Source organism: Phyllostomus hastatus, unplaced genomic scaffold (genome assembly GCF_019186645.2).
Source record: "Phyllostomus hastatus isolate PE091 unplaced genomic scaffold, TTU_PhHast_1.1 phas_contig_80, whole genome shotgun sequence".
NCBI lineage: Eukaryota > Metazoa > Chordata > Mammalia > Chiroptera > Phyllostomidae > Phyllostomus > Phyllostomus hastatus.
Genome location: NW_025333960.1, coordinates 39,845,941 through 39,865,981, shown reverse-complemented (window position 1 = coordinate 39,865,981; position 20,041 = coordinate 39,845,941). Strand labels below are relative to the sequence as shown.

The following is a 20,041-nucleotide window of genomic DNA, read 5'->3' as shown; positions in this document are numbered from 1 at the left end:
AACTTGACCATGGATGATGGGGTCTGGTGTTTGGACTGGACATGAGGACTCTCTGAGTTATGTAGCCTTTAAAATCCCTTCTACCAGTTTTCCTTATCATCTACCAGACTCAAACTATGCTAGTAACATCGTATTCTACGGACCTTGAAGGTGTTCCAATAAATGTTTATGGGGTGAGGGGATCAAGACTGGACTCTGCAGGGCAGCACCCTACCCACGGGGTCTCTTTCCCACTCCGTGGGAAGGTCAGCCTCTCCCCCTGTCCTATGGTTGCCTGTCACAGTTACCCACAATTAATGGCAAAGGTGTTTCTGAGACATAGGAAAATACCTTAAGACCCATAGTTATGCTAGACAGGAACTGGAAACAGTTTTTAAAAAACCGTCCTCTCACTTATCTCTCTCTCAGTCTAAGAAAAACACTTCCCAGGCTGCTTTATTTGTTTTTAAACTGGGATGGGCTGGCCTGTCTTCTCCGACGCCCGCCCTGGTTAAATCCACACAAAGTCCCAGACACTAGGAAAAGTGGCTTCCTTCTTCATTACCCTATCACTTCGACACTTAACGCCTCGAAATATTCATTTCCTAGGCCGGGAGGGTTAGTCAAAATGGTCTTGCTGGGGGCTCTTCCCTCAGGATCCATGAGAATCACGGTCATTAGCATCTGTATGCGAGTCGTTGACAGAGCGCTGGGGCCGGCGGAGCGTCCCCGCACGTCCCAGCAACCCCTGGGGAGGGCTTTGTTTTCCGAGCCTCGCTCCGGGTCTGGCACACTGAGGACGTTGTGAATTCGGTGTTTGTTGCTTGAGGAAGGCAGACAGACGACGGAAACAGGCTTTCCTACGGCCTCGCGGCTAGGAGGGGCCGCAAAGTATGTTTAATCCTAAAACTGGGCGGAGGGTGTCTTCCGCCGCCCGGGGCCTCGCCCGCAGGGATGCGTGGGCCCTCACTCCGGGCGCCGGGCTCGCGGGGTGGGTCCCAGGGCCTGCTGCGGGCAGGGCGCGTGGTCCCATCTGCCTCCTTTTCTCTGCTGCCCCTGAAACATTCGCTCCTGAGGCTGCCCGGTTCTGAGTCGCCATTACCAGATGTTTGGTCGCTCTGATCCCAACCGACCTGTACCAGGCAGCACTGAGCACCAAAGTCACCCTTTAATGACTTTCGGCGGGGGGATGGGAAAGACGAGGAGAGCATACAAAAGCAGAAAACAGCTAAGGTTAGCTCGGTAGCGCAATACGCCCAGGGGCTTGGAGTCTGTCTGCCTGCGCGTGGGCCGAGGGAGGACGGCCTGCCGCTCGGACCAGGGCGCAGCAGGGGGCCTCGGCGTTAGGCTCCACGTGGATTTCCCTGCTTTGCTGTCTTTCAGATCCGTTTTTTAGTGCCCGTGGGAGTCACGCACACCGGGTGTGTCTCTGTCTGCCCTGCAATGGCGGAGGATAACTTTTCCTCCTTGGCCGTTTGGGAGCCTCCGCCGCCAGTCTCACTGCGGAAAGCGCTGCCTTTGCGCTTGTTCCTGGCCTGAACCTGACCCTGTCTGACCAGGGGAAGCCTGCCTGCTGATTTCAGGGTGGAGGTCATGGAGGTTTCTCCGGGGATTTGAGGAGAAGCTGCTCTGTAACTGTAGATGAGCTGGTGTCGTGGCTGCAGTTTCTTTCCACAAAGAAAACTTGATTTGGAGGGAGACCATCTCCCTCATGCCTTGCCCGGGCCTCACCTGCGCCACTGACTTCCTGAGGCTGGGGAGCATTTGTAGATAAAGTTATATATTTAAGTGGCCAGCGTGGCTTGGGTTTTGAAGAGAACGTGACGTTGACAGAAAACTACAATTTTTCTTTCTTTCCTGTTTTCTTCTTGAACACGATCGTCTGTACCCTGGCCATATCTGCCTGGTTAGTCAGCTCAGCTAGACATGTCCCAAATAGCTCTTCCTTTGGGCAGCTTTTGGAGACCCTTGCTGGACAGAATAGGTGCCTTGATCTTCTGTTCTGCTGGGCCAGTGCCTCCATTCTTGCTGCCAAGGTGGTGCTGATGACGTGTAAAGATTGGCCTGTTTTCATAGGTCCTGCCTCTCTGGAGGGCAGGGGCTGTTTAATACCACCTCTCTATCCCTCAGGGGTCTCCCCTGGTGCCTGGCTCTGCATTTGGAATAGGTGCTGCCTATGTGGATGGAGAATCACGTGAACACATTTCTGCTCCAGAAAGCCATGCTCGCCTTTCCTGAGGCTGCTCGGGCTCCTCCCTGCGCCTCCGTGGTCCCGACGGCAGTATTTACGAGGCTGTCTGTCCCGGGTTCGGACTTGCACCTGACTGATAGCTAGAGTGACTTTTGATTAGGGCTGGCGTGTTTCCTCGCTGACTCTCGCCAGAGTCATGACGAGGCAGCCTCCGCCCTTGCCGTCTGGGATGACATGCTGGCTTCCGTTGTCATTGGCCTTCCCATGGTCTCCGCCCCACAGAGGGGAGAAACTGTCTGTAGCCTGTCTTCCACGGGGGGCTTCTGTCCTTTTCTACACGGACATTAGAAGAGCACATTTCAGGAAATGAGGAAAGCAAGCCAAGGATTTAAAAGACACTCCTTAAATCTGTATAGTTTTTGAGTAAGTAACACACGCACACGGGACAAGGAGTCATTCATCTCCGGCGACCTCTCCCTCCCTGCGCTGTCCTTCGCCGGCCGCTGCCCCTCCCGGGAAGAAGGCACATCCCTTGTGACGACTGTATGTTTGGGTGTCTCTGTTGTCCTCGATCTTTACTTTCTCTGGGTGTTTCTCATGTGTCCTCCATAAACAACATCCATTTCCTCTTGCCCCGCCCTCCAGCCCTAGTACCTGGCTGCGCACTCTGGGCAGCCACCTGGCAGCTCCTGCGGTTCAGCCGACAGCATGTCTGCCACGGAGGAATATTTGATGAGTCAGGTCCTAGAGCATCTCTGTTTGATTGTGAATTAGGTGCATTTTCATTCACTTACGCTCTTGCTCTTTTAAGATAAGCCAAGAAGCGCTGATTGTCACATCGGCCTCACCCGGGAACGTTCCTTTCGTGAACCATCACTCCCATTTGTATGGCTGCCAGTTCAGGATGGTTCTAGGGCTCCCTCACACATTTTTCAGGGGGTGGTTGTGCAAGAAATGTCAATATTTTCCAACACTTTTTTTTTGGCTTCTTCCATTGTTTTTTTTCTTTTGGCTTCTGCAAGGAGAAATCCTTATTCCTGCCTCACCCACCTCACTCCTGCCCTCACCCCTGCCTCACCCCTGCCCTCAGCCCCACCGACACACATCCACACACACTCTGGGGCTCTCTCTGCCTTTCTCCTCCAGGACCCAGGGAGAATCCTGTCTTCCCTGAACAGGAGTGATGTTGCACTTGTGCTTAGGGTTGCTCGTTGGCACGGAGAGTTCTGTAGATTCTTGTTTTTGCCTTTTTTTCTCTTTCAAGCCGGTCTTCCTCCCCAGCCACCGTGGAGGGTGCACCTGGCTCTCCCCCACTTCCGGCACGCTCTGGGGCCCTGCCTGCTCAAGACTAGGGACCTCAGAGAAATTTCCCTCCAGCTTCCTCTTTCCCCTGGATGCTTGGCCAGCAGTCAGCGAAGTGGCAGCCCCCACAGCCGTCCTGGTGCCAGGGGCCAGTGATTAAGTAGCCAGGTCTTGAGCTGACTCCATCCTGGCTTGTCGTAGCTCTGCTGTAAGTTATTTTAGTCTCTGTGACTTGTGGCTGCACCATGATTACTGTTTGATATCTATCACCAAAGTGACTAAAAGATGAAAATAGAAGCCACAACAGGAAATAAACAACTGCAAATGAGATATTTTATTCCATATTCCCTGCCAGCAAATGATTAGAATCAAACTCATTCACAATAGTTTGGTGAACTTCTAAACTTTTTCTTTTAAAGGATCAGCATAGTTTGAGACAGGGTGCTTGCCAGTCTCATTGAGGCCCACGGAAAGGGAAGGAACGGGAAGGAAAGGGAAAGGAAGGGAAGGGAAGGGAAGAGGGAGGGGAAGGGAAGGAACTCCCTTTCTAGGCACACCAGCCATCCAAGGGCTCCTCTGCTGCCCAGCTTCTTTCTTGGAAAGGAAAGGAGCAAGAATGCTGCGGGGTGGGGCCGGCTCTCAGGAAGGCTGGGATGTTAACTGGTTCAGGGAATGCCAGGGAGCTAATAAAGCAGCACCGGCCACTGTAGCTACTTGCCCAGCATCCCACCCATTGTCTGCTCAGGGCCGTAAAGTAGAGGAGGAAAGCTGTGTGGAGAGGGCAAGGTAGGGGTGACGCCTGAATTAAAACACCCACAATTACACTATATGGGAACATATCTCTGCAAGTGTATGCACGTTCCACCCAGACAAGCTGTGACGTCAGATCCAACTCCTGAAACACCCACTAAACCTACCTGCCCTGTGTGTGCTTGGCCTCTCATTACAGGGCTGGCACCGCGGGCCAGATTTCCAAGTCTCCAGATTCTCCAGCATTCGAAGCTGAATCTGAGTTAGGACATTTGCTTTCTGTTTATTTGAGTCCTTTCTGTCACTCTTAGAGCCTTGCTTGGCCTCCCTCGAAGAGCAAAGACCTCCTGGTGAGGCCCAGAGCAGAGAGAGGGAAAGGGACCCCGAGAGAGCGGGAAACTTGGCCAGAAAGCTTTCGCAGCCCTTCCAAGTGCTCACCTAACGTGAGGATCACAGGTGCAAATTACTTAACCGGTGAATGGCAGAGCCCTCGCTGGGAACCAGCTTCTCTGACTTCTAGTCTGGTGTGCTCTCTGAGCTTTTCTCAGGTTATACATTTCCCAGACACCTCAAACATCCCCTTTCTGTCCCTCCCGTCTGGCCTGTTCTGATGGGATCACCCACACCCAAGCCTCCCCGACATTCATTTTCTCCTGGGCTTTGTCGGCTGCTATTTGTGTAGGTTGCTTCTTTAGAAAGTTCACGCACACACACACACACCATCAGTGCCCTTTTCAATAAGCAACATCTTTATTACAAAATTATGATCCTGTACAATTGCCGCCTGTCTGGCCTTACACAGTACTGCTTAGGCGGCCAGGCCCTGCCCCCTGCTACCACGTGCCCCTGCATGGCTTGGTGTCCCCATGTCTTCAGGACCCTCTTGCCTGGAGACGATGATGTCACCAATGTTCCCGATTTTCTCTCATATTTGTATCTCCAAAAGTGCTTTTTGTGGGCTTAGGGGGTGTGGTCCAAATGTCCCTTTAGGTTCTATCCATTCTGTTGATTCCTAAATATTTAGTGAGCGTCGACTGCGTGTCAGATGCCTTTAAAGGGTTGGAGGGGAGTGGGCTGAGCTCTAAAGCTAAGGTCCGTCTGTGCCTTTTCCTTTTATGAATGTGCAATTTAGCTGGGAAGATGAAAATAGTACATTTCACCTCTTGTAAAGATCCGTTGGAACTCACCAATGAGTTTCATTGTCCTCCTGACCTCACAATTCTAAATAACATTAAAAAAAATCTTATTCTACTAAAAATGATGTGAGGTTAGATCACCATGCCAACTAGTGGCCTCATTAATACCGACGCCTATACGTACACTTAAATCAGGGCATTTCTCAGTACCATCTGCTTTCACGAAGCAAACAGTTACGGTCCTTGCCCCTTCCAGTGCTTTCCCCATTTCCATGCAGTAATCTGCCAGTGGGTCTGTGCTTCTCCCAGACCTACTACGGTCAGGGGATAAACTCTCTGACCCTAAGCACCTTGAAAGCTACGGGGCCGATGAAGGGGCAGAAACAGGCCCCGCATGCATATGTATGTCCTAGGCAGGTCTGCTCCAAAGGTAACCTTTCCGCGCCGGGAGGCGGGGTGGCTGAGGTCTTCCGGGCTCCAGAGGAAACCTGCCGGCGGCGGGCGCGCGAGTCCCGCTGCCCCCCCTCAACCCCCCCTTCTCCCGCCAGGATGCTGCCCCTCGCAGCTCGTCAATCGGCCAAATGCATTCCAGAGCTGTGCACAAGACACACTTCTCCAAGCAGTCCTAGAAACCCGAGCCCGGAACGGGAGAGGGCGGGAGGGAGCACGCGGCCGCCGCTGAGGTCACATTCGCGCCGCCTCCCCGCCCTCGGCGGCCCGGCTGTTCCCTCCAGCGCACACCTCCCAGGGCTTCGGTCCAGTCCAGTGTAAATGTCTTTTAGACGGAGACAGCGCTCTCCTCCCCCTTCCCTCCTGCGCCGCCAAGGGATCCGCCGCCAGGGCCTTTAAAACAAAACGAATGAATGAAGCGCTTGGGCAAGCGCGCGGGACAGCCACTGCGAAGCTCCACGGGCTGGGTCTAAATCGGGCCACCGACCGGCTCGTTCCGCTCCGAAACTCGCCGGCGAAGCCCGCCGGGTGCTCTCGGGGCTTCTCATTTCTCCTCTGATCCGGCCAGGTCTTAGTCCGTCCTGGGAGCTTCTTTGCTCCCCACCTTTATTCGCACCCCCCACTGCCCCCCGCCTCCAAGGTTCCCCCTCTCCGAAAACCCGGGAGGGGGTGGTGGTGGCTGGGGGCGGGGGGAGAAATAGCTTTTAGAAACCCGATCTGTTGTTTGCGAAACACAATCGCTTTTTTTTTTTTTTAAAGCGACAGGGTGTCTAGACGGCCACGTGACGAAGCCGGAGCCGGGCGCGCCACTGCGCAGTGGAACCAGCAGAGCAGAGGGCCCGCGGGGGGGTGGGGGGAGGCGGCGGCGGCGGCAGCCGCTGGGGGCGGGGGAGGAAAGGGGGAGGAAGGAGGAGGGAAGGGGGCGGGGGCGGGAGGCCTTGCAGGAGGCAACGAGCCTCGGGCACATTCGCTCGCCTGCTCCGTGCACCGAGGAGCCTGTTCCCGAGCCGCGCCAGCCGAGCCAGCTGCGCGCCGTGCTCGGTCCGCTCGCCGCGCCCGAGAGAGCTGCCCCAGACGGAGCCAGCCCGCCGGCGCCGAGCTGCCGAGAGCCCGGCCCCCGAGCCCCTGAGTGCGGCGCGGCGAACCCCGGAGGCGGCAGAAGGACCCGAGCGCCAGGAGAGGGCGGACGGGGGACAAGGAGGCTCCCGGGCGCGACGAGGAGTCTCGGAAGAGGAGGCGGCGTGAGGACACCGGGGCCTCCTGCTGCTGCAGCCGGGTTGAGGCGAGCAGCCCTTACGGAGAGCCCGGCGGTCAGCCGCGGACAGGGGAGGGGGCGCCGGCGGCCCCCGAACTAGCCAGCAGCTTGCGCTCTGGAGGGCGAGAGCGCGCGACCCGCCAGGGGCCCGCCGCGGCTGCCGCGCCGCCCTCCCCCGCGCTGTCAGCCCCGCCGGGCGCAGTCGCCGCCGCAGCATCTTCTGCCCCTGCGGCCCCGCCAGCCCCGAGGAAGTCCCAGCAGAGGATCGGAGCCCCTGGGAGCGAAGGAGGAAAGACCAGAGACTCCTCTAAATCACCTATATGCGGAGGATTGAAGCAGTCTAGCCAAAGCTTTCTGTGGATTAAAAATATATACAGCTTTTTTTTTTCTTTTGGCAGAAGAAAAGGAGAGGAAGACCAGCGGGGATTTGCAAGGAAAAAAAGGGGATGTAACTCGTGGATACGTTTTTTCCACCCCTCAAACGTCTTCTTCTACTTTGTAAACATTTTCTTTTTTTAAATCCCAGTTCCAGTCGGACGGCCCCAGACCTCCAGGGTGAGAGGAGGTGGTGTTTTTCATTTTGGGCTTTGCATATTTGGTTCTTAGGTTTTGAGAGAGCCTTCTTGTTTCGCCAGACATCTCATGCAGGGTGAAGTCCACTCGGCCCCCTCCCCCGAGTCTTCGTGTGCACGGAATTTGAGGAGATCCGGTTACTAAGGATATAGAGGAAAAAAATAAATCGCGTGCCTGCTTTTTTTTTTTAATTGCCTGCTTCTCCCCACCCCCAAATTAAGTTGCTTAGCAAGGGGGAAAGAGGCTTTTTCCTCCCTCCACCAGCTCAGTTCAACACCTTTCGTTTTTTGCCCCCGCTGGTCTTCCATGTAGGAAGCCGAGGCTGGCGAGCCCGACACTCGGGAGCCGCTGCGGGGGGGCCTCTTTTTGGGGAGGCGCCGACCCGGGCAGGCTTCGCCGACCCCAGGGAAGCGGCGGCCGCTTTCCTCCGGGGTGCGCCGGGGCCCGAGAGCCGCGCAGGGCTCGGGCAGCGCGGGGTGGGGCAGCGGGAGCGCGGGCCCCCGAGCCCCGGCGGGCGCCTCCGGGCCCCCGCACGCGTCCCGGCCTCCGGGAGACTGGCGCATGCCACGGAGCGCCCTTCGGGCCGCCGCCGCTCCTGCCCGGGCCCCTGCTGTTGCTGTTGTCGCCTGCGCCTGCTGCCCCAACTCGGCACCCGACTTCTTCATGGTGTGCGGAGGTCATGTTCGCTCCTTAGCCGGCAAACGACTTTTCTCCTCGCCTCCTCGCCCCGCATGTTCAGGACCAAACGATCTGCGCTCGTCCGGCGTCTCTGGAGGAGCCGTGCGCCCGGCGGCGAGGACGAGGAGGAGGGCGCGGGGGGAGGCGGCGGAGGCGGCGAGCTGCGGGGAGAGGGCGCGACGGACGGCCGGGCACATGGGGCCGGTGGCGGCGGCGCAAGCAGGGCTGGCTGCTGCCTGGGCAAAGCGGCCCGAGGTGCCAAAGGTCACCACCCCCATCCCCCAGCCGGGGGCACCGGTGCGGCCGGGGGGCCCGAGGCGGATCTGAAGGCGCTCACACACTCGGTGCTTAAGAAACTGAAGGAACGGCAGCTGGAGCTGCTGCTCCAGGCCGTGGAGTCCCGCGGCGGTACGCGCACCGCGTGCCTCTTGCTGCCGGGCCGGCTGGACTGCAGGCTGGGCCTGGGGGCGCCCGCTGGCTCGCAGCCCGCCCAGCCGCCCTCGTCGTACTCGCTCCCCCTCCTGCTGTGCAAAGTGTTCAGGTGGCCGGATCTCAGGCATTCCTCGGAAGTCAAGAGGCTGTGTTGCTGTGAATCTTACGGGAAGATCAACCCCGAGCTGGTGTGCTGCAACCCCCATCACCTTAGCCGACTCTGCGAACTAGGTAAGAGTTCTGTGCCCACCCTCCCCTCCCCCCCGCGGCGCTCAAGTGGTGGAAGAAAAGCCTCCACGGGCTGTGTGTGTGCAGCCACCTCTGGAGGGGAGTGTTTCAGCCTTTCCTGGGAGGAGACTTGAGGACAGAAGTAAAGAAGGGACAAGGGGAAACTGAAAGGGTTTTCCCTGGGGGTTCCCTTCCAATTTTTTTTCCTGTTGCCCCAATGGGGCTACGGGCGCCGCTTGTGCACACTCTGCAGACCTGCGGTTACAAATTAGACGTCCTCGTTTCCGGATCAGCTAGGGGGTGCAGAGAGAAGTAGGGGTCACGCCTCCCCCGCACCCGGAAAGGCGTTGAGGTGTGTGGCCGAGTTGGATTCGGTCCAAGCCCGCCAAGGAAGGCTGGGAGAAGCGAGTTGTAAAGGCCGACGAGTCTCTGCTCCTTCAGTAAATAAAGAGAGGCACGTCGGGCTCGGTGGCCCGGATTCTGCGCTGGCGGTGCAGCCATGGAGATTTTGGGGCAAAGAGAGTTAGGATGGGAGGCCGAACTGGGTATCTCCTCTCAACTCTGCCAGCCCAGGGTTATAAAGAACAGGGACTCAGGAGAAGTGGGGTGTCCCTTGGTTCCCCCTCTCACGGCACGAGAAAGCACAGAACTAACCGGTGGGCGGGGGCGGGGGTCTGTCCCCAGCTCCTCCAGGACGGCGCTGCTCCTTATTTACTGCGCCGGGGCCCGGGCCGAGACACCGGCTTCCCCCGCTATCTGCTCAGCCTCCTCCATTGCGTCCCTTTTCTCCGCGTCTCTGTGCAGGACGTGGGAAGGGCGCTCCCCGGGCGCCAGCAGATCCGCCTGAGTTCACCAGCGCACTCGGGGCGCGTCTCGGTGGGGCTGGGAGAGGGGGAGCCCCCCGGGGCGCTCCCCGAGCCGGTGCCTACTCGGGAGACGGGGGCGAAGATGATCTGAGTCCCTGGTGGGGAGGGCGGGGGCAGGCAGGGCGGGGAGACAGGGTCTGAAGTCCGCGGACTGGGAGGGGGCCTTTGTCGCCCCCCGCCCGCCCGGGGAACTGCGAAGTGCGCGGGCCAGCCCAGCCGCGGCGGAGCGGGTGGTTTCCAGCCAGGCCGGCCGAGCCGCGGTGGCGTCCGCAGACGTGGAGGAGCGGAGCGCCGGGGCTGGCGCCAGGCGGCCTCTTTTGTTTATCTGACAGCTAAATATCAAGGCAATCACCGCCTCGCGGCCCTGCCTCCAACCCCCACAGCTAAGACAAACAGTTGGGCCAGAAGAATGCCTCTGTTATCACAAGTTTCTATCTCTCTTTCTCATGGCTCGGCCTTTATTTTCTCTTACTTTCTTAATTCCAGAGTCTCCCCCTCCTCCTTACTCCAGATACCCGATGGATTTTCTCAAACCAACTGGTGAGTAGATGATTTTAAAAATATCCCTTCTCTCTCAAGTTAGAAACAGCCTCCAGAATGCGGATTTTTTGTCCAGGCAGTGGCTTGGGGAGGTGCTGGGTTTGCCTGGAAGGGCTTACAGGTTTTTTCTGTTGGAAGTTTGCCGTGTGTGTGTGTGTGTGTGTGTGTGTGTGTAGATATATAACTTAAAAAAGTTTCCTAGATATGCTTTACAATTTGTTCCTTTTTCATCTATTTGCACACCGTGACTGAAGCTGGCTCAGCTTTAACACGTGGAATTTGATCCATGCAGAAGTGTCTGGAGAGCCAGATAGGGCTGGTTGATGGGAGAACTCAGACTTGGGAGTGCTGGGGACTGGGGGAGGGGTGGGTAGGTGGGTGGGTGGGAAGAAGGGGTAATTTGATGGAAGGGAAGACAGTTGAAAAAGGTGCAGAGGAGACTTGTGTGGGGAATAAAACGTCCAAGATTTTAAGAAGCAAAGGCAAAACCACCCTCAGTGGGTTCCCTCTGCTCCCTCCCCTGAAAGTCAGCACTCCCCCTGGATTTGCTCAGAGTTCTAGGTTGGGGCTATAAAAGTTTCTAGCATAGCTCTCTGCCTGTTGCTTTGTCACCAGATGGCATGGGGCCAGGGCAAAAGCTCATTTGAGACTGGCACCAGCCCTGTGGTGATTGTCTGCATTCAGCTTCTGGCTGGCAGCGTGGGGCTCACCCTATGGAGCCGGACGGTGCCAGGGGAGAAGAGGGTCAGCAAAACTGGGGCCTGGGGGTGACAACTGGCGTGGCCCCTGGGTCCAGGAGCCCCTTCTTAGGACAGTGGGAGATTCATTAGCTGGAAAGTAGGGATCCTAACTTGGAAACTTTGTGTCCTATAGTCTGGCTGCCTGAAAAATACAATGTTATTTTTTTGCCAAGGTTCTGAGAGAAGTGAAGGGTTGGGCCTCATTTTGCTCTTGGAATTCTCAAGTCCTGTGCTTCGTGAGTTTTGGCTGTTGGGCTTTCCCCCCACTAATTAAAAGTTCTGCTGGGGCGTTGTCATAAATTAAATACTTTAATGAACGGTGTAACCGAAGCCCGCAGCCCCCCTGGGACTCCACACGGCTTTCTCAAGTCGGGAGGCGTTGCTGCTTGCCTGGTGCCTGTTTAATAAGTGGCCTGCAGAGCATGTGATATTTTGCTTTCGATTTACAAAACACCAGATAAATGGTCATTAATGAGTAGATAATCGGCCCTCTGTATTTATAACAAATGTTAGCTGAAATTATCAGGCGCTGTTTCTCAAAGAATAAGTTGACTGGGTTTTTGCTCCCAGACTCAAGAATTCTCTCCAAGGGGGCCACCTCTCTGTCCTGTTGTTTTTTCTTCCGTCGTCTTCACACTTGGAGGTTTTCCTTAAAAGAGAGACCAGTCACCTAGACGCTAGGGGTAAATGTTCGCAGAAGCCTCCTGAAACCGTAGAGGAGAAGAGTTACGTTCTCTTGGGTTTCCTGCGAAGACACCAGAATAAATCTGTTCACCGGGTTGAAGCCGTCCTTCTGCCAGGCCCGGCCCTCGTTTTCAGTGAGTGGAGTGATATATTTATTCATTAGCAAGTGCTGACATTAGGTAGCAAAATGTGTGTAAACAGAGAAGCCACAAAGACAGGAATGTGCCACTTCCAAGGGGGGGGGAGAAAAGTTCTCCACATCAGCCAATAGGAAGTGATTAACCTGCCAATCGGAAACTCAAACAGCTGGTTACTCACCCAAAATGCTTTGTTTAAAATAAAACAAAAAAGGGAATGAAAAAAGGCATCGCTGTGTAAGGACAGGAGGAGGAGGAGCAGCAGCAGCAGCCGTGGCAGGGGAAGTCCCCGTGGAAGGAACTGCCCTGACCCAGGGAAGGGCCGCCAGGTCTGGGGCTGGGGGCTCCCCGCTCCCTGACACGTGGTGGTGGGGGGGCTGGTTTTACCGGTGGCCACCAGGGGCGATGAGGTCAGATGTGCAGATGGGATGCTGTCCCAGGTTTTCCTCCTCACCTTCTCTGTGGGAGGGGAGTCTTTGGCTGGGGAATTCTGATCAGCCACTTGCATTCTTAAGTTTCTAAGCCCTAGGTGGAATTTTTGGTCTTGGGTTACTAGGTGAGAACCAGTCATAAGATTTTTACAATGGACAACTGTTAAAATCTTAACCAGTTGCACAACTCAGGGAATCCTCTCTGTGCAGGCTCCAGCTTGGGAAGAGGCGCGGGAAGGGGGCTGGGCCCTGCCCTGTAGCCTGTGGAGGGACTGGGGCTGAAAGTGAAGCTGTTTTGCTGTGGTTCAAGCCACCGGGCTGCGGCCTCCGCGAGGGCCTGACCTTTGTAGACCTGACTGCCAGCAGCACTTTCTGGGAAGGAGCCTTCCATGCGGCTGGACCCGGGGACAGGGTGGCCGGGCCTCCCGGCAACCCGAAGCCAGGCGGGCCCTCCCTGCCCTCACTGTACAAGGGATGGGGGCTGGTCTTTAAGATCAGATCTCACTTCACGGAGTGGGGGGTGCTGGGGTGCTGGGGGAGGTGGCTCTGTAGGCTCTGCTCCCTGTGTTCCTCAGTGTCTCATGGTCTGAAAGGGTTGAAGAATGGGAGCGGGGTTGTTGCGGGTGCACTGGACCTGCTTAGGCTGGGGACCCACTTGGCCAGCACCCACTGGCAGATGGAGCCCCCACAGCCCAGCTGGGGAGACTGGGATCCAGCCTGCCTTGACCTCCCGGCTCAGGCTGTGCACAGCGTTTCCAGGCCCTTCTCCACATCCAGATGATCGAAGAGTTAGATCGGTGGCCCATTGACTTGCTTATTTTTTGGTTCAGCCATCGATTCTGCAGGCCTGATGATGTGCCTGTCTAAAAAATGTCATGATTCCAATGCAGGGGTAGGTTGTCCTGCTGTGACCGAGACTGTGGATTGGGGCAGAGCAGGGGCACTTGGGGTTTAGTGGCGGCGGTGGCGGCGGTGTTGTGGCTCTGCTGTCCTGGACGGCACCTGGGAAGCCCAGAACTGAGTTGACAGGACTGGGTTGGCGTGTCGGGGGCCGTTCTCCTGGTGCGGGAAGTGGGACTCCAGCTGCTTCGCCTTTTTGCCCCTCTCACCAGCTCCGTCCTTGGCTTGCATCGTCTAGGACTCTTGCTGCTGGGAGAGGGAGTGCGTGTTCCAGGGCACCCAGCGTTCACTGGGGGCTTGGTAATGCGCAGGCCTCCGACCGTCTGCCAGCCTGGGCTCTGGGCTCTGGGCTCTGGGGAGTGGGAAGCACAGACGGAGGCTGAGACCCTGGCAGTAGAGCTCCATCTCAGGGGAGTTTTTTTGTGGCTGAGCGACGGGGGTGTGGCTGCTGTGACCTTATTTTACAAGTCTGGCAGTAGCTTGAGGCCAGTCTGGATGCTGAAGATAGTCTCAGCCCCGGCTACCTGCAGGGAAGGGGAAGGGAGCGGAGAGAGTGAGGACTCTGGTGGCCGGGGGACGGAGAGCGATGGGACAGAGGCTGCGCTCCTGGGTATGGCCCAGCTTACTGGGTGGCCCCTTGGGCTAGTCAATGGCGCCTCAGTTTACCCGGGTACGAGTCGAGCAGGTCTACTTTGCTATTTCACAGGGGTGGTAGGGAGGCCTAATTAATGTTTGTAAATCCTTCCTGAGATCAAAGGCTCTGCAGAAGGGCAGAGCACCATTTCATAAAACGCTTGTGGTTGGCAGTGTGGGGCTGGCTTACCTTTGATCTGAGGCAGGCCGACACCCTGAACGTGGTCCCAGCTCTGCCCCGAGTTGCCGGGCCTTTCCTTTGAAACACCTTGCCCTGGGACTCAGCCAGCCCAAGCCGGGCGGGAGGCGTGGCCCTGCATAAGTCATCGCGTCTAATGTGGGGCTGTCTTCCATTTGGGGGTAGGGAGCAGCTGATCTCCAGAACATGGTGAAGGCCATCAAAGTAGTTCAGAAAGTACAGGGTATACACCATTTAACAAGCAACTCCATTTCCTGTCTCCTCTATTGTTTTCCATTTGATTAAGTGTATCCTGTAAAACTGTATATTCCTGTGAGGAATTATACTTTACGCTGATAAAATGAGATCACACACAGTCTTTTCTCTTTCCCTGCCCGCGGCCCCTCCTGCTTCCCCCTCCCCTGGTGAAGAGAATTCTTGCACAGTTGTTTTTCCAGCCCGGGGGAGAATGCTGCAGCGAGTTGGTGAGGGGATGAGAGCGAGTGAGTTGGGGCATGGGGGCGGGGGCAAGCAGCAGAAACCCAGAGGTGCTTTCTGGCTACCTGTAGGCCCCCCACCTCCCTTCACCAGGTAATGGAAACAGCTGCTGGGCCCCTGTGGGGCTCCTGTGGGCTGCGGGCCTCTGGACGGCTCTTTTGCGGTTCCAGTGGGAAGCTGGTGGTGCACCCCGCAGGTGCTCCTGCTAGTGGCCTGGGGTTGGGGGCTGGCGTCTGTACCACCTAACCCCGTGAGGGCAGTGGCACCTTGTACAGACCAGCCTTCCGCTGTGGTTCTCAGTAACTTTGGCATCGGCCAGGTGCGCGATATGCTTACAGGGTCTTGTGCATTTTTGTTTCCTGCGATTCATTAGTTCTGGTTCCTGGGCATTAGTTTTTGTTTTAATTGCTTGCAGGGAGGTTGCTGAGTCTGTCTCTCAGCTAGATTTGTCGTTACCCTCGTAAACATTTAGGTCGCTGTGCCTAGTACCTGAGGGTTACAAAAACGTGAAGAGAAGCTTGTGAGTAGAGTTAGGACAGACAGGCTCTGAAGGTGAAGGGTCGGGTGCAGGCAGCAGAAGGAAGTTCCAGGCGCTGGGTGCCAGGAAGGTGCTGTAGTAGGAACTGAGGGCAGGGTGCTGGACCTCACCAGTCCAGGGTCGTCCGTCCGGGATGGTTTCCAGAGATGGGGAGTTTGGACTAGGCCTGGAAGCAGGTAGAATATTTCCCCTCTGGCTGGGAGCCTTGCTGAGAATGTTCTCCATCTTGATGTTTCGACCTGGTGGTGGCTCCATACAGGTGTGAGCCTGAGCACAGTTCGTGGAGCTGTGCCGGGGATGCACACGCTTTCCTATAGTTACTGCATATTGATTAAAAAGGGAAAAAGAAGTCCGTTTAGCCCGGCGCCTGTCCTGAGAAAGTCTTAAGGAACTGGCAAGTCCGTCTTTAAAATATGAGGGCGAAACGCTGGTCCATGGGGATGGCAGAGTGGCGCTGGGACCGAGCAAAGAGGCTCAGGGCGCAGTGGCAGCAGGGAGATACCACTGCGTTTTGAGGGTCAGAACCGGGGCTTCCTTTGACCTTGGGAACTACCTGCTTTCCCTGCATGGGGGATTTGCAAGAAGAGAGAAATTCCGGCCAGTCTGTGATCAAGCCTGACTCGCCTAATGATTAACTGGCCTCCCGGAGCCCAGACGGTGACAGGGCGCTGCGGTCCGTCTCCCGATGGGCAGCGCGGCCTGAGCAGCCCATTCATGTCAGCCTCAGGGCCGGGAGTCAGCAGTGTGGAATGTTTGGTTTCTCTTGAATGCTGTTTCGAGTGTGCTTAAAAATTAATCTTGGTGTTTTTTTCATGTATTTATTTCTGTATTTGTTTCTTTCTCTCCCCTTTTGAAATCCACAGCAGACTGTCCAGATGCTGTGCCTTCCTCCGCTGAAACAGGGGGAACGAATTATCTGGCCCCTGGGGGGCTTTCAGGTAAGATGAGTTCTCAGATTTTCCTGGCAATTCCAAGGAGGACCCCTCCCTCATGAAATTGCTGGAGATGGGAGGAATGGGAGTGGATGGATGGCTGCCTGTCACCCCAGCTGGTCTGGAGTTCTCACTTTTCAGTGCATTACACTGGATGCGACCTTGGTGACTCTGGGGTCCTTCAGCTCTTCGTGCTGAAGCCCCGCACACGCCAGGATGCTGGGCCCGCCCCTCAGATGAGGAAGCAGGGTCCACCTTGGGACTGGTGTTGTGCTGTGTTTCGTGGTTGTTGTTAAGCAATTCCTGGCTTGAAGTGTTTATAGATTTCAGCTCCTTTTTAAAAAAAAATTTTATTTACTTCTTAGAGGAGAAAGGAGAGGGAGAGGAACAGCGATCTGTTGCCCCTCTGGCCCACAACCCAGGCATGTGCCCTGACCAGGGATCGAACTAGAGACCTTTCGGTTCACAGGCTGGTGCTCAGTGCATGGAGCCACACCAGTCAGGGCATAGGTCTCAGCTCTTGTTCTTGCTCTTTCCCATTGTGCCTCAGGTGCTTTCAGGGGGATGGATCCACCTTTCAGAGAGATCCCAAGTGTAGGACTGGCGTTCAGAATAGATGGCCTTGATGCTTCTCCACGTCCTAATCCCCAATCCAGCGTCGTGCAGGGTGCCGCAGCGGCAGGACCTGGGTGGGCACTGCAGACAGGAGGCGCTAACACGGCTACCCAGGAGGGACGGTTTTCCTCAGAGCTGCCGGAGGATTATGGGATTAGATGGGGGTCCCTGGGTGGCCTGAGCATCATTGCTCCTGAGGGGCAAGAGAGCAGAATGATCAACTTGGAGACTCATTAGCGATGCAGCTGAAAGGCATTGCCATTTTTTCCCAGCCATCCTGTTTCCACCTGTCTTCCCCACCCCAGTGTGCCGTCACTGGATTTTCTAAAGAAGTAGCTAAAGCCAGAGGAAAGTAACCAGGGGGGTGGTTGGGGGGATTCCAGCAGGGTCTGGGCATTTGTCATTTCTTGCTTTTGTCTGTGCATTGGTGTAGGACCATGGCTCTGATGGAAAGAAGCTGCACAACTGTCTTGGGTGGGGGGCTGTGGTGCACCCTCTTCTGTGAGGCGACTAATTGGTCAAGTGTGGCCCAGGCTCAGGCCGCCCCCGCCAGTCCCCGCCCAGGCTCTCCTCTCCAGGAACTGAGCTTGCTGAGAATGTCTTCAGGGAGACTGTGTTTGTTTTTATTTCTGTGCAGTATATACTCCGGGTGTTATCTGAGACAGAGGCTATTGTTTACTCAAAGCTCCTAATGAGAACTGAGCAGGAAAAAGAGGGACCCAGAGAGGGGAGGGGGCTTGGGGCGCAGGGAGGGGAGTGGTCCAGAGCGGCGAGGAGGGAGGACAACGCGGGAACTGTGTTTTCTCTGCTTTCTAAGGCCGAGAGAGTTCCTGAAAGAAAGAAGGCGAGGAGAGGAAAGGGTCTAAGCAAAATAACAGGCAGTTTAGATGCTTTTATTTTTTAAACCCTGCATGTGCAGGGAGGGGCCCCAGCCCTTCTGAACCACATGAAATAAGCAAGGGAAGTGGTAGCTTTTGAAAGGGGGCTTTTCGGAAGGTTTGTCTTGCTGATAACATCTTGTCTGTCTCCTCTGCTCTGGAGGAAGTGACGCCAGGCTGAGCCACCAGACCGGGTGCCTCCCTGCACGCCCGAGAGCTGAGCAGTGACCCACTAAACAGCATTCCCCACGCGGCCCCTTCTGAGGCCGGTGGGCTTTATGTTCCAAAAGCTTTTCCAGTTCTGCGACGAAACTGGGGGTGAAACCGTTATTTCAACCCTCCCCACACCCCCCAAAGTAATTGCAACCATTTAGATTAATGGGGAGCTGCTAGGAAAGGCGTGCTTGCTTCTAAAGGGATCCCGTGGTTTAACAAAACTGCAAAAAGAAGAAAAAGGGGGGGACCTCCACATGAAAGAGCATTTGTTTTGAATTTTAGCTCTTGATTTACTAATTCCCAAGGCTTCAAAGTTTGAGCTCTTTCTTCTTTCCGTTTGGAGTTGGAGCAGTTTATTAATAATGTGCCGTGGGGGGAAATGGAAGAAACTGTGTTTTGGGCTGGTGCCATTGGTTTTGGGGGTGTCTGGAGGGGAGGCGGTGGGCACGGAGCAAACTCAGGGCTGCACCCTTTGCAGGGAGGATGCCCTCCAAACGCCGATTGTAGTGGCCTGGGGCCAGGGCAGAGGGTTTTGTAAATGGAGACAGCCCAAACCTCCTCCTCAAGAAGTTGATCTTTCCATGGGGGTGGGGGGGGGGGCGGGTGGCCTGGGTGTGTCTGCCTTGCAGAGGATGAGGCCGTTGGGGGCTGTGGCGGCTGAATGGGGCAGGGCCTGGCTGGGGGTGGGGGGCCTGCCGGGTAGGGGAAAGGGGTAGCAGAGGCTGGAGGATGGGAGCATACTTTGGGAATGGGGGGCAAGTGGGCACCAAGGTGGGGAACGGTGCAAGTGCCCACAAGGATCTGTCCCCTCCTTCCCCTCCTCCGCCGTGAAATAACCTCTCTGAGTGTCTCTTTCACAGGCCCTGTGTGCTGTTTTCCTTCCTGTCCTGCCCTGGCTGAGAGCAGCCTTAATGAATGGGGCTCAGTTTAGGGTGGGAGGCAGGTCGGCAGCGGGAGCCAGGGCTTGATTCTCTTGGCACAGGAAGAAGGGAAAGAAAAAACAGCCGAATGTGAAAATGTGGGGCCTTGGTGGTGGGGGTGGGGTGTCCTCAAAGGCATGCCCCCTCCTGAAAAGCGGGGAGGGGGGGTGACTGCAAGGCCGGCCCTTCCCTTTCCTGCGAGGAAGGGGAGAGGAAGGGGAGTGGGCGGCGGGAGCCCTGGGAGCCGGCCCGCTGGCTGCAGGTTGGAATTCCAGCGTTGCAGCAAGGGGCTGGCCGGTGACAGGCCCAGGCCTTCGGGACTCGGTGAGCGTACCCCGCCCCTGCGAGTTTCCCTAGTCTGGCTGGGACTCGGTTCCAGGAGATTGTACTTTCATTTCTGACAGCTGGCTCTCCGAGACAGATGGATGGCTCCGTGCATGGCTGTGTGGGGGGTGTGTGTGTGTGTGTGTGTGTGTGTGTGTTTCGACTGTACAGATAGACGGTCCCGTGCACAGGCACATGAGCAGACACATGCCCACGGGCAGGCTCTGGGGGAGGCCCAGGCCCTCAGCACAGCTTCCCCATGAGCACAGGCACTGTGGGAGCGTTGCTGGGTTGGTTCTGAGCTGTGTCTTAGCCTGAGCGTGGCGCCTTGACTCTAAAACTCCAGGAGGGGCCCTGGCTTCTGGATCGTGTCCTGTCCTGGGAAGACCCCCCCTCAAAGAGGTCTGACAGAGACTGGAAGCTTCTAGGTTCAGCTTGCAGGTGGAAGTGGAAAGGATTTGCTTCCAGAGCTTTCACTGTATCACTGGCCATTGAAAGCATGTGTTAGAAGCTGTCAGCTTTGCAGCCCCTGGAGTTTCAGGGGGTGGGGGCTTCCCTTTAGCTTGTCTGCAGTCCTGGTTTGGAGGGGTACACAAGAAAGACAGTCTCCCTTGTAAGTTCTAGGTTCTTCACGAGTCCTCCTTTACATATGGATGTCTGGAGCTGGCTGGGCCTCCCCCACGCAGACCTCACCGGTGAGGGCAGGGAGGCCAGGCCCTCAACCGCTTGTAGTTACGTGAGCTTCAAAAGAGGTGCCCCTGTGGGTTTCAAGGAAGGGAGGAGGGGAGCGATGGAGGCGTAAGTACTCAGGTGTCTTGAGGGCACCCCATCTCTTGGCCGTGCTAAGACATACTTACTGGAGGGACACGGTCCCACCATCCCAAGGGAAGGCCAGCCTAGGGTCCTTGTGGCGTTAAGTCCGAGTGATGGGAGCAGCCACCTCAGAGACAGTTCTGGCCGCCTCTGGTCGCTGCTGCCACCCATCTGTGCTGGTCTCAGAGGAGAGTCTGCTTATATAATCTGAAAATTCAGTCCTG

The 20,041-nt window shown here is 56.4% G+C and overlaps 1 protein-coding gene across 2 annotated transcripts in view; it reads left to right on the top strand.

Annotated features, from left to right (window-relative positions):
- The first annotated feature begins 6,742 nt into the window (after positions 1–6,742).
- SMAD7 (SMAD family member 7) overlaps positions 6,743–20,041 on the top strand; it is a 30,720-nt gene continuing 17,421 nt past the window's right edge. Inside the window, exons 1-3 of one of the 2 annotated variants that reach the window (XM_045850186.1) lie at positions 6,743–8,977; positions 10,327–10,380; positions 15,986–16,057. In XM_045850186.1, coding sequence (XP_045706142.1) covers positions 8,368–8,977; positions 10,327–10,380; positions 15,986–16,057 — 736 coding nt within the window. In that variant the 5' untranslated portion in view covers positions 6,743–8,367. Of the gene's footprint in view, positions 8,978–10,326; positions 10,381–15,982; positions 16,058–20,041 lie in introns of both variants that reach the window. The other variant, XM_045850185.1, reaches the window with a different exon arrangement.